The sequence below is a fragment of the Sinocyclocheilus rhinocerous genome, unplaced genomic scaffold, assembly GCF_001515625.1.
Source record: "Sinocyclocheilus rhinocerous isolate Xijiao unplaced genomic scaffold, SAMN03320098_v1.1 scaffold63, whole genome shotgun sequence".
In the NCBI taxonomy this organism is placed as follows: domain Eukaryota; kingdom Metazoa; phylum Chordata; class Actinopteri; order Cypriniformes; family Cyprinidae; genus Sinocyclocheilus; species Sinocyclocheilus rhinocerous.
In genome coordinates this window covers 278,687-292,093 of record NW_015659563.1, presented here as the reverse complement: position 1 = coordinate 292,093, position 13,407 = coordinate 278,687, and the positions used below count along the sequence as shown (strand labels likewise).

At 40.6% G+C, this 13,407-nt stretch overlaps 1 protein-coding gene across 3 annotated transcripts; it reads left to right on the top strand.

Annotated features, from left to right (window-relative positions):
- Positions 1-1,363: 1,363 nt before the first annotated feature.
- LOC107723994 (dysbindin domain-containing protein 1-like) lies at positions 1,364-12,517 on the top strand. Of its 3 annotated transcripts, none has more exons than XM_016532759.1 (4): positions 1,364-1,590; positions 4,263-4,409; positions 8,323-8,460; positions 10,638-12,517. In XM_016532759.1, exons 1-4 carry the CDS (start codon positions 1,560-1,562, stop codon positions 10,820-10,822), a joined length of 501 nt encoding a protein of 166 aa, XP_016388245.1. In that variant the 5' UTR covers positions 1,364-1,559; the 3' UTR covers positions 10,823-12,517. The 3 variants fall into 3 exon arrangements, with proteins under 3 accessions (XP_016388245.1, XP_016388244.1, XP_016388243.1); XM_016532758.1 differs by lacking the exon at positions 8,323-8,460 and adding an exon at positions 4,998-5,135 and having other exon boundaries at positions 10,650-12,517; XM_016532757.1 differs by lacking the exon at positions 8,323-8,460 and adding an exon at positions 4,998-5,135.
- Positions 12,518-13,407: the final 890 nt, after the last annotated feature.

Here is a 13,407-nt window from a genome sequence, read left to right as displayed (position 1 = left end):
GCAGAGCTTGTGCAGAGCAGGGGGACGCGAGGAACAATATTAAGAACCGCTGCTTTAGAACATTGATTTTGAAACTTCATTAGAATCCATTAGAATCGTTAGAAGACAGAATCGCGATTCATATATGAATAGATTTTTACGTGCACCTCTAGTTTTCTCTTCCTCTTCTCTAAAGCAGCGCAGCATGGCCTCGCCCCCTTTGCTGCCTTTTCCCGAGGGCGGGGTTTATCTGGGTTTGTTACGTCACAAACCCGGGAAGTAACTTGTTGTAGTCCCTACCAGCCGTTTTTGTAGGCATTAAACTGCCAGAATTTTAAAAGACGATATCTCCGTTTGCATTGAACTTTCAGCTTCGTAACTTTGCAGATATTGTTTATGCTCAAACAGCAACATTACACACTAACTAACATTAAAAAAGTGAAATCGCAATCAACCACCCCTTTAAAGTTGATTTTATAGTGTTAGTTACCTGAATAATAGTATTAGCCTCAGACGTCATGCCCACAGACCGCTGACTGAACGTCTGATGCGTAAGACACACAAAATGGGAAACACTTCAGGAGTTTCAAAGTAGACATCTGACAGGATTTCTGGGAGAAGTGTGTGTTGCATTCAAGTTGCATTCACATCCTGAAAAGTGAAGCCAATACATTTTAATCGCCATCTGGTGGTTGGCTGGGTCAAAAACTCTGCCTTCTCCATGTAAACGAATGGGAAGCTAAAAAAATCTAATACACTTAAAATGAATTTTTCCCCAAGATGGTTTCCATCATTTTTGGAACTTCTTATCACACTGATGTATGTTCAAATGTCTGTTTTTCTAATAAGTTTTTGTTAGTTATTTGATGCTGGGTGTAGCGTCATGTTTGTGTGCTCGTAATTGGGTCTGCGGGAGTTTGGGTGGGACTTTGATAGCGCGGCTCCAGCTCATGATCACTACTGCACAGACATTTGAAAGTAACTCTATTGCCCCCTTGAGTACTGGAGTTGTAACTACAAGAACCACATGGACCACATGCTAGCAGCATCTGTACTCAGTCTATTTGTCTGGCCTTCATCTACTACAACTATTAGCTATATTGGCTGTCGAATCAATATAACCTTTCAAAATAATTTTTTTAAACGAACATTAGAATCATCCACACACAGATATGCCTCTATATGCCTCTTTTTTCCTCACTTCATCTTATTGCCAAAACTGTGTTAGATCACTAGACCTCTGCCTCCCATATGAATCCTTTTTATTGTCTATGGGCACCACCCTCCCTCCTGTTTTGGTGTGTCATGCAGTGTAGCAGTTGTATAGTGGCTGACTGCGTTTCTCTCTAGTGGGACTCTTTATGTGTCACTGTTGTGTGTGCTGCAGTGACAATGGGAGCTAATGTGTGACAGTGCATGTAGGGGTGGGGAAAAGAGAGGGAGGGAGAGAGAGAGAGAGAGCGAGAGAGAGAAAGCGGATAGCTAGAAACAGATAGAGAGTGCACACGAGGCAGGAGGCGCTCCCTCTAATCCCGGCTGCGACGCCAAACAGCATTGTACCGGCTGCTACAATAGTCTTAATGGAGGCTCAGGCAGACTCTGGTGCTGCAGGTAAGAGCAAACATTTCTTCAGCCGGCACGCTGCAACACATTTAAATGCATACTCCCATTGAATTCAATAGCCCGCTGTAAGAGCTGCCACCATGTCTTTTTTTCTTGAATGCACAGACAAAGCAGGCAGTCAGAGGAAGCCGGTTGTGCTCAGTGGCTGGCAGCTTGCATTTGTGCACATGGGAAAAGGCACAGCAACTTGAATAAATTTAGGGTGGTGGCTTATGAATAATAGCAGAATTGTCGAACGATTACTAGAACTGCAATGTGAATAAATGACAAAGGTCATGAGCGAGAGGGATTATTGGATGCAACCCTTTTTGAGAATTTGACGTTGAGTTGCATCTTTGCAGCGGTTGCTTTGGGACAATGGGAGTTGGGTACCACTGGGTGCTGCTAAAAATATAGTTCATCTCGGCACGTATGGTTTAGACTGAGAGCCTTTTGGAATACGCAAATATATCCCAATCCATGCAACAATATTTGCATGACTGGCATGCACAAAAAGAGAAAAAGCCAGCAGAATCTGCTGTGTGTGGGCTAATGAGAGGTGTGAGGAAGGGAGGGATGACCCGCAGACTGCAGAGAACGGCCGCAGCTGGAAATGTCTGTATCATCACATCATGGATTCTTGAGATGTGGGACAAAACATGCTACGGAAGTGAAAAATAAGTTTATGTACCGAGAAATCAGATGAATCTGGATGAATCTGTTAAATGTGTTCTGAGGTATTCGCCTACACTCTAAAAAATGCTGGGTTAAATATAACCCAGTGCATGGGTAAAATAGGGACAAACCCAGCAATTGGGTTGTTTTGACCCAGCGGTTGGGTTAAATGTTTAACCCAACCTTCTGGGTAGTAACCCAACCACTGGGTCAAAAACCCAACCTTCTGGGTAGTAACCCAACCACTGGGTCAAAAAAACCCAATTGCTGGGTTTGTCCCTATTTTACCCAGCACTGGGTTATATTTAACCCAGCATTTATTAGAGTGTAAGTTTGAATGCATGTTTGTATGAATCTCCTGCTACTTCCGTCTTTTCACAAAATGTGTGGGTTTTTTTAGGTAAATTTAATGTTAATTTGTTCATTAATGTATTTTTTAAATTATTAAAATAAAAGTGTGTGAAATCATTAACACATTTAGTTTTATGCCTTCTGAACTGTATGTAAATTATTTAATTTCCTATCTTGCTTTTATGTTTTTGTGAGTCCAAAGTCAACGCAGCCCCAATGCTACTACAAGAAAAGGGCCTCGCCAAACCACACAAAGCACAGACCATATACCAGAAATATATATACATAATACATATTTTTATCTACATCTATATAAAATAAAATAAATATGATCAAATAAATAAAAATATAAAATAATTTAATATTATGCAACATTATATAATACTGTAAAATAATCTTTTATTTTTTTTTAAATAATGAAAATAAAATTGCAGGACATGTTTTGCTGCATGTCTCAAAAATTTGTGGGATATGCATTCCAAAAATACATAGGTAGATCCAATTGTCCACTTGTTTTCTTGTCCCATGTGTGTAATTTAACTGCCTTCAATGATATAAAACGCTTGTCAGCGTTGACTACTGCCGCAAGAAATCAATAGAGGGCTGAAAGCTCGTTAAACACTCAGGGAAACACAAGCATCTTCTGTTTCACTTCTTTGGCAACCGCTGGCAAACCCCATTAGAGAACGAGACATGGAAAGCAAGAGATCGGCTGTAGACGTAGAGCTAAATTGTGATTGTGAACACCAGAGTAACCGCAATACTCAAGTTATCACAAAATAGTACACCCTAGCAAGTAATGCGCTAACAACCACCCGGAACACCATAATAAATCCGTAGCAACATGCTAACAAACACTGAGAACACCCTAACAATCGCATAGCAGTTCACTGACAACAACTCAGAACATCTTAGCAACCACTTAGCAATGTGCTAACGACCTTCCAGGACACAAACACTTAGCAATGTGCTATCAACCATCCAGAACACCCTAGCAACAGCCTACTGTAGCAATGCACTAATGACCTCTTAACACCTTAGCAACTACATATCAATTTTCTGGCTACCACCCAAAACACCATAGCAACCGTATAGTAATGCATTAACAATCACCCTGAACAGCCTAGCAACACCATAACAACATGCTAGTAAACACATAGCAATGTGCTAACAACCATACAGAACACCCTAGCAAGTGCCTACTGTAGTAGTGCACTAACGACCACTTAGAATACCTTAGCAACTACATAGCACTTTTCTGGCTACCACCCAGAATACCCTAGCAACCACATAATGTGTTAACAACCATCTAGAACACCCTACAACATACTAGCAACCAAATAGCAATGTGCTAACAACCATCTAGAGCACCCAAGCAAATGTCTTCTGCACCAATGCACTAACAACCACTTAGAACATCTTATCAGCTACATAAATAAATTCTCTGAATACCACCTAGAACACCCTAGCACCATATATCAACAAGCTAACAACTACTTAGTTATTGTGACAGCAAGTTCTGAATGGGCAAGCAATACTCACATATTGTTCAGAAAAGACATTATGTATTTCATTCTCTGTTATATATTTAACAGCAGATAGTCAATATACAAAAAGGGTATACAATATTTATGCCTTATAAAATCTCGTTTTAGAGCCACTTAGAGACCGAGAGTTCCAGAAGCTTCTGAAGTCCTCCAGCTCTGCCAGTCTCACCAGTGAGGCATCCCACAACGCCTCAGGAGAGCATGTTGGGACCCCAGCACATCATGGCAGCCAGGTGCTGATCAATGAGAAACGACGTGAGTGAAACAGTGACCTGTCAAGAGCACATGTAGGCCATATTTCATCCCAGTCAAAACAAAATTAAAAATATGAAATGACAATTGATTTTGAGGAGAAATACAAGCTAAACATGTTTGCATTAGATTCTGTTAGTTTCCACCACTGAATAAAAACTAAAAAATTGTGACTAAAATTTGTGGTAATTGTGACTTTTTTCCTCGCAATTGCGAGTTTACATCTTGCAATAATGGCTTTTTTCTCAGAATTGCGTGTTAAAAACTCACAATTCTGATTTTTTTCGCACAATTGTGAGATATAAACTCTGAATTATGCAATTCTGACTCCTTTTCTCAGAAATGGGAGATATAAACTCGCAACTGCAAGAAAAAAGTCAGAATTGAGATAAAAAGTCGCAATTACCTTTTTTATTTTTTATTCAGTGGCGGACATGGGCTTCCATACTTAATAGTACACCCCTTAGTACACAACATGTCTGAGCATGTCTGAACAATGAAGTCAATTTAAGAATATCACTGAACTACTCTTAACCAGTCCTCTGGTCACAGTAATGCAGGTACATTCTGATATCTTCTGCCTGATCTCAGAGCCTCTCAGCAGTGTGTCCTCTCTGGAGGTACACTTTGACCTCCTGGACCTGACGGAGCTCACAGACATGTCTGACCAGGAGCTGGGGGAGGTGTTCGCTGATTCAGATGAGGAGAATCAAACAGAATCCCCAGCAAGTGAGTCAGCTCTCAGAATTTGTACAGTTTTTACCATATCAGGAGGCTTAAAATGAAATCAATCCATTCCTCAAACATACTCTTCAGAATCTGTTTTAAAAATTAAAGTGAGAGAAACTGAGTGCTGCAGGGACGATGACATATTTTTGTAGGCCAACCCGGATGTTAGTATCCCCCTGGTTCCCTTGACAAGAAATCAATAGGATTTTCCCACTGGCTTTTGGATAATTGCAGAAAATAAGCTCTGTGGCTAACAAATGTTAATAAGCCTAAATACAACCGCTAGAATTAAAAAGCTAAAGTTAGGCTATAAACAAACTATGGCAGGGCTGCATTACCTAAACGCCATGTGTCATTTCCGACAACTTACAGTCTTTATTTAATATCTTCAAGATATAATAGTTCACAAAAGCATGAGTATAAACACAACAAGGCTGTAAAAGTGCACTAGAGAGTAGATGAGTTTTCCTATTCGGTGTGATGATGTTTAATGTCCCTGACAACCTCTGGAGTCCTATTAGCAACTGGTTAATAACCAGAAGTAAAAGCTTTAAAAAAAAAATCACGAGTCGGGTATTACTTTTATATTTTAATAAAAGAATAAAATGTGAAAATATCTTGAGCTTGTGTTAACCGCAGACTTTATTTCAGGCATTTAACCAAAAACCCATTCAAAACTAATTTAACTAATAAGTTAACTAATTTCTGTGTTTTAGCACTCCATTGTTTATGACTGAATGATCACTGTGAAGCAAGACAAATAAAATGGATGGATAACATTTTGAGTAGAGTATGTTGGATACTTGGCTGCAGGCACATTTAAAGGGTTAGTTCACCCAAAAATGAAAATTAGTTGAATATGGTTATTTTTCTTACAAAAACGTATCGATTCGCTACAGGAGCTGTGTGAGACACTTTTTATTAAGGATGGGCGCTCTTCTTTTCCAAACTTCTTTTGGACTGATGCACTGCAACACCCGCTGAGTGGCATTAAACAGCTTGAAAGATCAAAGACAATTTTTAATATAACTCCGACTGGATTCGTCTGAAAGAAGAAAGTCATATACAGCTAGGATGACTTCAGGGTGAGTAATTTATGGGCTAATTTTCATTTTTGGGTGAACTAACCCTTTAAGTGATTCCATGTAAGTCTACAGTGAGCACATTATTATTTGATTAAGCTCTGAGCTGAAGTGCACAAATGTGTACATATTAAATATTTAAACTATGAGGCAATGTCAGTGGCATTCTGAACAATCCAGATTAGCATTACCTCGAAACTGCTGCTTAAATGTTACGCTCCCTGGTCTCTAAGTTATGTGAATAACATTTTGTCTAGACCCCAAATTTGTCAGTGAAGACAGAGTGGCATTTTTACTTCTGCTTGTTAGTAGGCATTCCTACTTAACTGTTGTATCCTTATACATTATTAGTCACCTCAGTGTATCGCTATACACAAAACTAAACTTTAACTAAACACCTACAATGTCTGTCCCTCATGTGGCCTCAGATTGCTGAGTCTCATTGAAAATGAATGACATCCGGATGCTTTTTTTTACTGCAAATTCCTGTCAGTGTGAACATCCCTAAAGACAGCATGTTGAGGAGTCAAACAGACATGACTCATATGATCTCTGTTCCAAAATCTAATGAGCTGCTTTGCTGTCTACTGCCTACATCGGTAGCAGCTCTCTGAAGCAGCATCCTAACTGTCATGGAACCTCGTCAGTGACTGGTTTAAATAGCTCTTCATGGGCAGCAGCTCAGTGACTGATCACTCACACCCAGAGGCGGAGCTAGGGGTGTACAGGTGTGGCCATGGCCACCATAGACCGAAGCGTGGCCATCCCTTTGGCCACTCTGCTCAAACCCCCCTGGTTCCCAGGGATCAAAATCCTGCAGAGTTCAGCTCCAACTTGCCATAAACATACCTGGCTCAAAGTTTCTAGTGATCCTGAAAATTATGTGAATAGCTGGTTCAGGTTTGTGTAATAGGGGTTGGAAATAAACTCTGTAGGATGGTGGCCGTCCAGGAGCAGGCTGGACACCCCTGCCTAAAACCACCCTTTCATGATGCTACCTACTAATGTAGGGGAAGCCAACCCTGCTCCTGGTGGGCTACCCTCCTGCAGACTTCATTTCCAACCCTGCTCCAATACACCTGCCTGGATTTTTAAGAATCCTGAACTCCTTGTGTGTTTGATCGGGGTTGGAACTAAATTCTGCAGGAAGCTACACTTCAGAAGCAGTGTTGGCTACCCCTATACCAGGGATCTCCAACCCTGCTCATGGAGAGCTACCGTCCTGCAGACTTCAGTTTCAACCCTGCTCCAACACACCTGCCTATAATTACCAAATTACCCTGAACACCTTGATTAGCTGGTTCAGGTGTGTTTGATTGGGGTTGGAGCTGATATCTGCAGGTCGGTAGCTCCAGGAGCAGGGTTGAAGACCCCTGTCCTATACTAATGCTATTCATATGGAGATAAAAGACACTTTTGTCAAAAGTTGCATTAATATGCTTATGTGAATGTGAAAAGTACTTTAGAATTCTTCTCATTCTAAAATACCAAAAAAGGTGAGTTAGAAGGCAACTTCAAAATTTTGCAGCTTACCTGTTGGAACAGCATTCATGAGTGGACCTATGGTACCTTAAAATGCCAATCGTAGTAGGCAACTGATTAGGTTTTGGAACAGAACTATGGCCTCCAAATTATTAAAAAATGGTTAGCCAGTGGTCATGAAGGTGTTTTTCATTAGTTGGTTTTGTAAGTTCACCCCGCAGATCGCCAGCAGCCACCATTACCTAGCAGAAAGACCTCAATGCACACCATCAGACAAAATGGCGGATTCTGCGTTATGATTGGTCAGAACGCCTGTCAATCAAGCTCGCTGCGAAGGGTCAATTCTGACTTTTGTATCTCGCAATTCTGACTTTATAACACGGAATTGCAACTTTATATCCTGTAATTCTGACTTTATAACTAACATTTGCGAGTTTATATCCCGCAATTATTTCTCAGAAAGTCACTTAATACTTAATAGCACAGTAAGCACACCCCTTAGTACACAACATGTCTGAGCAAAGAACAATGAAGTCAATTAAAAAATATAATTGAACTGCTCTTAACAGGTCATCTGGTCAAAGTAATGTAGTTGCATTCTGCAATCTTCTGCCTGATCTCAGAGCCTCTCAGCAGTGTGTCCTCTCTGGAGGTACACTTTGACCTCCTGGACCTGACGGAGCTCACAGACATGTCTGACCAGGAGCTGGGGGAGGTGTTTGCTGATTCAGATGAGGAGAATCATACAGAATCCCCAGCAAGTGAGTCAGCTCTCAGACTTATACAGTTTTTTTCCATACCAGGAGCTTTAAAGTGAAATCAATCCAGTCCTCAAACATATTCTTCAGAATCTCATTTAAAAATTAAACTAGGAGAAATAGTGCTGCAGGGATGATGACATATTTTTATAGGTCAACCCAGAAGTTAGCATCCCCCGGTTCCCTCGACAAGAAACCAAGAGAAAATAAGCCCTGTGGCCAGGTTAGGCTATAAACAAACTACAGCATGGCTGCATTACCTAAATGTCGTGCATAATTTCCGACAACTTTCAGTCTTTATTTAATATCTTCAAGATATTAAGCTTGTGTTAACCGTATACAGTACCTTATTTCAGGCATTTAGCCAAAAAACCCATTCAAACCGGATGTGCAAATATGCTAATTTCTGTATTTTAGGTCTCATTCCTGCAGCACTCTGTTATCTATGACTGAATGTTCACTATGAAGCAAGACAAATAAAACGGATGGATAACATTTTGAGTAGTAGAGTATGTTGGATACTTGGCTGCTGGCACAGTTCAGTGATTCCATGGAAATCTACAGTGAGCACATTATTATTTGATTAAGCTCTGAGCTGAAGTGCACAAATGTGTACATATTAAATATTTAAACTATGAGGCAATGTCAGTGGCATTCTGAACAATCCAGATTAGCATTACCTCGAAACTGCTGCTTAAATGTTACGCTCCCTGGTCTCTAAGTTATGTGAATAACATTTTGTCTAGACCCCAAATTTGTCAGTGAAGACAGAGTGGCATTTTTACTTCTGCTTGTTAGTAGGCATTCCTACTTAACTGTTGTATCCTTATACATTATTAGTCACCTCAGTGTATCGCTATACACAAAACTAAACTTTAACTAAACACCTACAATGTCTGTCCCTCATGTGGCCTCAGATTGCTGAGTCTCATTGAAAATGAATGACATCCGGATGCTTTTTTTTACTGCAAATTCCTGTCAGTGTGAACATCCCTAAAGACAGCATGTTGAGGAGTCAAACAGACATGACTCATATGATCTCTGTTCCAAAATCTAATGAGCTGCTTTGCTGTCTACTGCCTACATCGGTAGCAGCTCTCTGAAGCAGCATCCTAACTGTCATGGAACCTCGTCAGTGACTGGTTTAAATAGCTCTTCATGGGCAGCAGCTCAGTGACTGATCACTCACACCCAGAGGCGGAGCTAGGGGTGTACAGGTGTGGCCATGGCCACCATAGACCGAAGCGTGGCCATCCCTTTGGCCACTCTGCTCAAACCCCCCTGGTTCCCAGGGATCAAAATCCTGCAGAGTTCAGCTCCAACTTGCCATAAACATACCTGGCTCAAAGTTTCTAGTGATCCTGAAAATTATGTGAATAGCTGGTTCAGGTTCGTGTAATAGGGGTTGGAAATAAACTCTGTAGGATGGTGGCCGTCCAGGAGCAGGCTGGACACCCCTGCCTAAAACCACCCTTTCATGATGCTACCTACTAATGTAGGGGAAGCCAACCCTGCTCCTGGTGGGCTACCCTCCTGCAGACTTCATTTCCAACCCTGCTCCAATACACCTGCCTGGATTTTTAAGAATCCTGAACTCCTTGTGTGTTTGATCGGGGTTGGAACTAAATTCTGCAGGAAGCTACACTTCAGAAGCAGTGTTGGCTACCCCTATACCAGGGATCTCCAACCCTGCTCATGGAGAGCTACCGTCCTGCAGACTTCAGTTTCAACCCTGCTCCAACACACCTGCCTATAATTACCAAATTACCCTGAACACCTTGATTAGCTGGTTCAGGTGTGTTTGATTGGGGTTGGAGCTGATATCTGCAGGTCGGTAGCTCCAGGAGCAGGGTTGAAGACCCCTGTCCTATACTAATGCTATTCATATGGAGATAAAAGACACTTTTGTCAAAAGTTGCATTAATATGCTTATATGAATGTGAAAAGTACTTTAGAATTCTTCTCATTCTAAAATACCAAAAAAGGTGAGTTAGAAGGCAACTTCAAAATTTTGCAGCTTACCTGTTGGAACAGCATTCATGAGTGGACCTATGGTACCTTAAAATGCCAATCGTAGTAGGCAACTGATTAGGTTTTGGAACAGAACTATGGCCTCCAAATTATTAAAAAATGGTTAGCCAGTGGTCATGAAGGTGTTTTTCATTAGTTGGTTTTGTAAGTTCACCCCGCAGATCGCCAGCAGCCACCATTACCTAGATTTCCACACAGTGGTTACGTCCGCTCGCCCTCCTGGACCCGCGGTGGAAAAGGGGAACAGCAGCCAAGAGATCGAAAGCACCACAGTGACTCCGAAAACACAGAGCCAATGCTGAAGATAGAGCGCTCCCAATCCCAGCAGCCTTGAGCCAGGGGCAGCTACAGGGGCTTAGGAAGAAAACAAAGCCCTTGTGCTGAATGTGGAGCTTCCTTCTCAAGCAAGAAGATGAGGAACTCTTGGGATAAAAGGACATGGTCACCCCACTTAAAGATAATGCAATCCCTTTATCCATTATAGACAAGAAGAGAGCTCCAATAAGCTGGAGTAGGTGTAGACTCTTCCTCAAGATGGAACAGACTTCATCCAACTAGGATTTTGGGACTCCTCTTTGGGACCGAGTTACTTTCAGTCTTCTCCACGTGACTACTGCATATGGAGAACTTGCAGCATGATGTAGCATTATGGACAACACCGGCTCAAGCAATGTGAATCTAAGGAGCAACTGAGGAATTCCACAGTGATTTGAATCTTCAAGGAACTGTTTAAGGAACAGTGCAATGTGTCGAAGCTGTAACTGTGATAAGACATTTCCAGAGAATCTACAGCATAGTTCAAGACATGGCAATGTAAAGAGAGAAGTTACAAGAATTCCCCAAAAAAGTGTCCTTTGAGGAGATTCTGCATGAAAATAGGGAGACCCAGAAACAAAGTGAAATATCTTGTAAAAAAATTCATGCCTAAGGCCTGAAACATACCCTACACAAGTACATGAATGCAGACACTTTGAGAATTTGTCAGAACGGAATTCATATTGCAGCATATTGCACTGCGTTCTCATCATTGCAGACAAGAGGGTGTTTCTGCTCGTATTAGTTTAAGCCAGTGAAGTCCAATCCTGATATGAAAGGCCACCTTCCTGTGGACTTTATCTTCAACCTGTCCTAACACACTGGATGGGACTGGATAACCCTGCATAAGCACTCTTCTATGGTCAGTTTTATCCCGTAAGGCAGTGTTTCCCAACCCTGTTCCCGGAGGCACACCAACAGCACACATTTTCAAACTATTCCCAAATGCAATACACCTGATTAAATTTATCAGCTCATCAGTAGACACTGCTAGACCTGAACGGATAGGTCAGATAAGGGATGCATCCAAAAAGTGATGGTGTTGGTACTGTTGGTGTGCTTCCACATTTGGTGTGTTAGGAAATACTGCTGTCATGTTGGAACATCAGTTTAAAGAGTATAATGCTGAATGTGTTATTTTAATTTTGACCAACTTTTTGATGGTAGTTATCACCCCCTTGAGTACTGAGGTTTGTTACAGCCACAGTAACACAAGAACGCACATTAAATATGTACAGCAGGACCACACAAGCATTCTGACTTGTGTAGAATATGTTTCTGGCCTAACTTACTGAGTACAGCACATGAAGTTGCACTTGAATGGATAAAAGGGATAATAATCTTTTAGCAATATGTTTTTTTAACCTCTCTGTATCATTAAATGTCATTAATAATTTCACATCAAGATAACATTCAAATCAAAGTCCTCAGTTGTGATCACCGGTGCACAGCAGGAAAATATGCCTGATCCACATATAATCCTAAAAGAGAAAAAAAGCTATTGGGAGGCAAGTCCAAATGCAAATCCCTAAGAGTAAAATTTTGTACAAATTTCTGAACTCCTAACAAAAAGTTGTACTGTATATGTCACCAGGGTTATTACAGGGTTCAATGATGTCAAGCATGATCTATACACAAGGTCACATCAGAGAAGAAATTTACAAACTACCAGAATCATTAAGAAGTCTGCCAAATCAAGGAGGACAAAAAACTAACAGGAATAAATGTGAAATGTCAAAGATTAGATTGTTTTTCTTCTTTTTCTTTCTCCAATCAATTTTACTATATTTATTACTATAGAAAGCAGGTCTTGTGACACAACACCCTCTCAATTAGCTCTAAATGGAGACAACATGGTACAGTTTAATTTAATAGATTATATGGACAGCATTGGTCATGCAGACACCAAAGCATGATACAGAAGCAGCACGTGATGCGCAGCTTAAGAGGCTCGCCTTTCAGACTAAAGAACAGTCCAACAAAAGGTGCTTTTGTCTGAGGAAAAGCCTTTTGGAAAGAATATCCACAAACATAAACTGGCCATTTATACTCTTTCATAATTTGTTAACAACCAAAAATAATAGCAAGATTTTGTAGCTCAATGTATTACCATCATATTTGTAGATAGCACTGATTCTGGATGCTACTTGGCTACATCTCACCCATCTAAAATGGGAGCGTCCCTGATGAACAGAATGCTTGGAAGAGGAAGTATGATAAATCATCTAGCTCTGCCCTACTTCTGGCTGATGGCAGTGTAGACTGTATGGTGCATAGAGATACAATATAACAACATTTTAAGTGCTAGAAAAGGTTTTTGCCCTTTCTGCAGATTAGAAACTGTAAATATAACAGTGGAGAAGTGGTGAATTCATAAATATGTATACTAAGAGTTTCAAGCTGCAAAAATGATCCAATTAATTCCTAGGGTCAGATAAAAGGTGGAAATTGGTCATGAAAGAATACATTATGACAGACTGTTTTTTGTGCAAGAAACCTTGACTTACATTATAAGTAGACCATGAGAAATACAATGTATGAAACAACACCTTTAATTTAAATAATCACAATTTCACTTTCAAAACTTTTTTTTTTCTTAGAACA

What these genes read in the sequence shown, in the direction of transcription:
- LOC107723994 (XM_016532759.1), top strand. Translation starts at nt 1,560, where the DNA reads ATGGAGGCTCAGGCAGACTCTGGTGCTGCAG. An exon ending in GCTGATCAATGAGAAACGAC is followed by an intron (nt 4,410 to 8,322) that starts GTGAGTGAAACA and finishes GCCTGATCTCAG; the next exon opens with AGCCTCTCAGCAGTGTGTCC. An exon ending in TCATACAGAATCCCCAGCAA is followed by an intron (nt 8,461 to 10,637) that starts GTGAGTCAGCTC and finishes TGGTTTTGTAAG; the next exon opens with TTCACCCCGCAGATCGCCAG.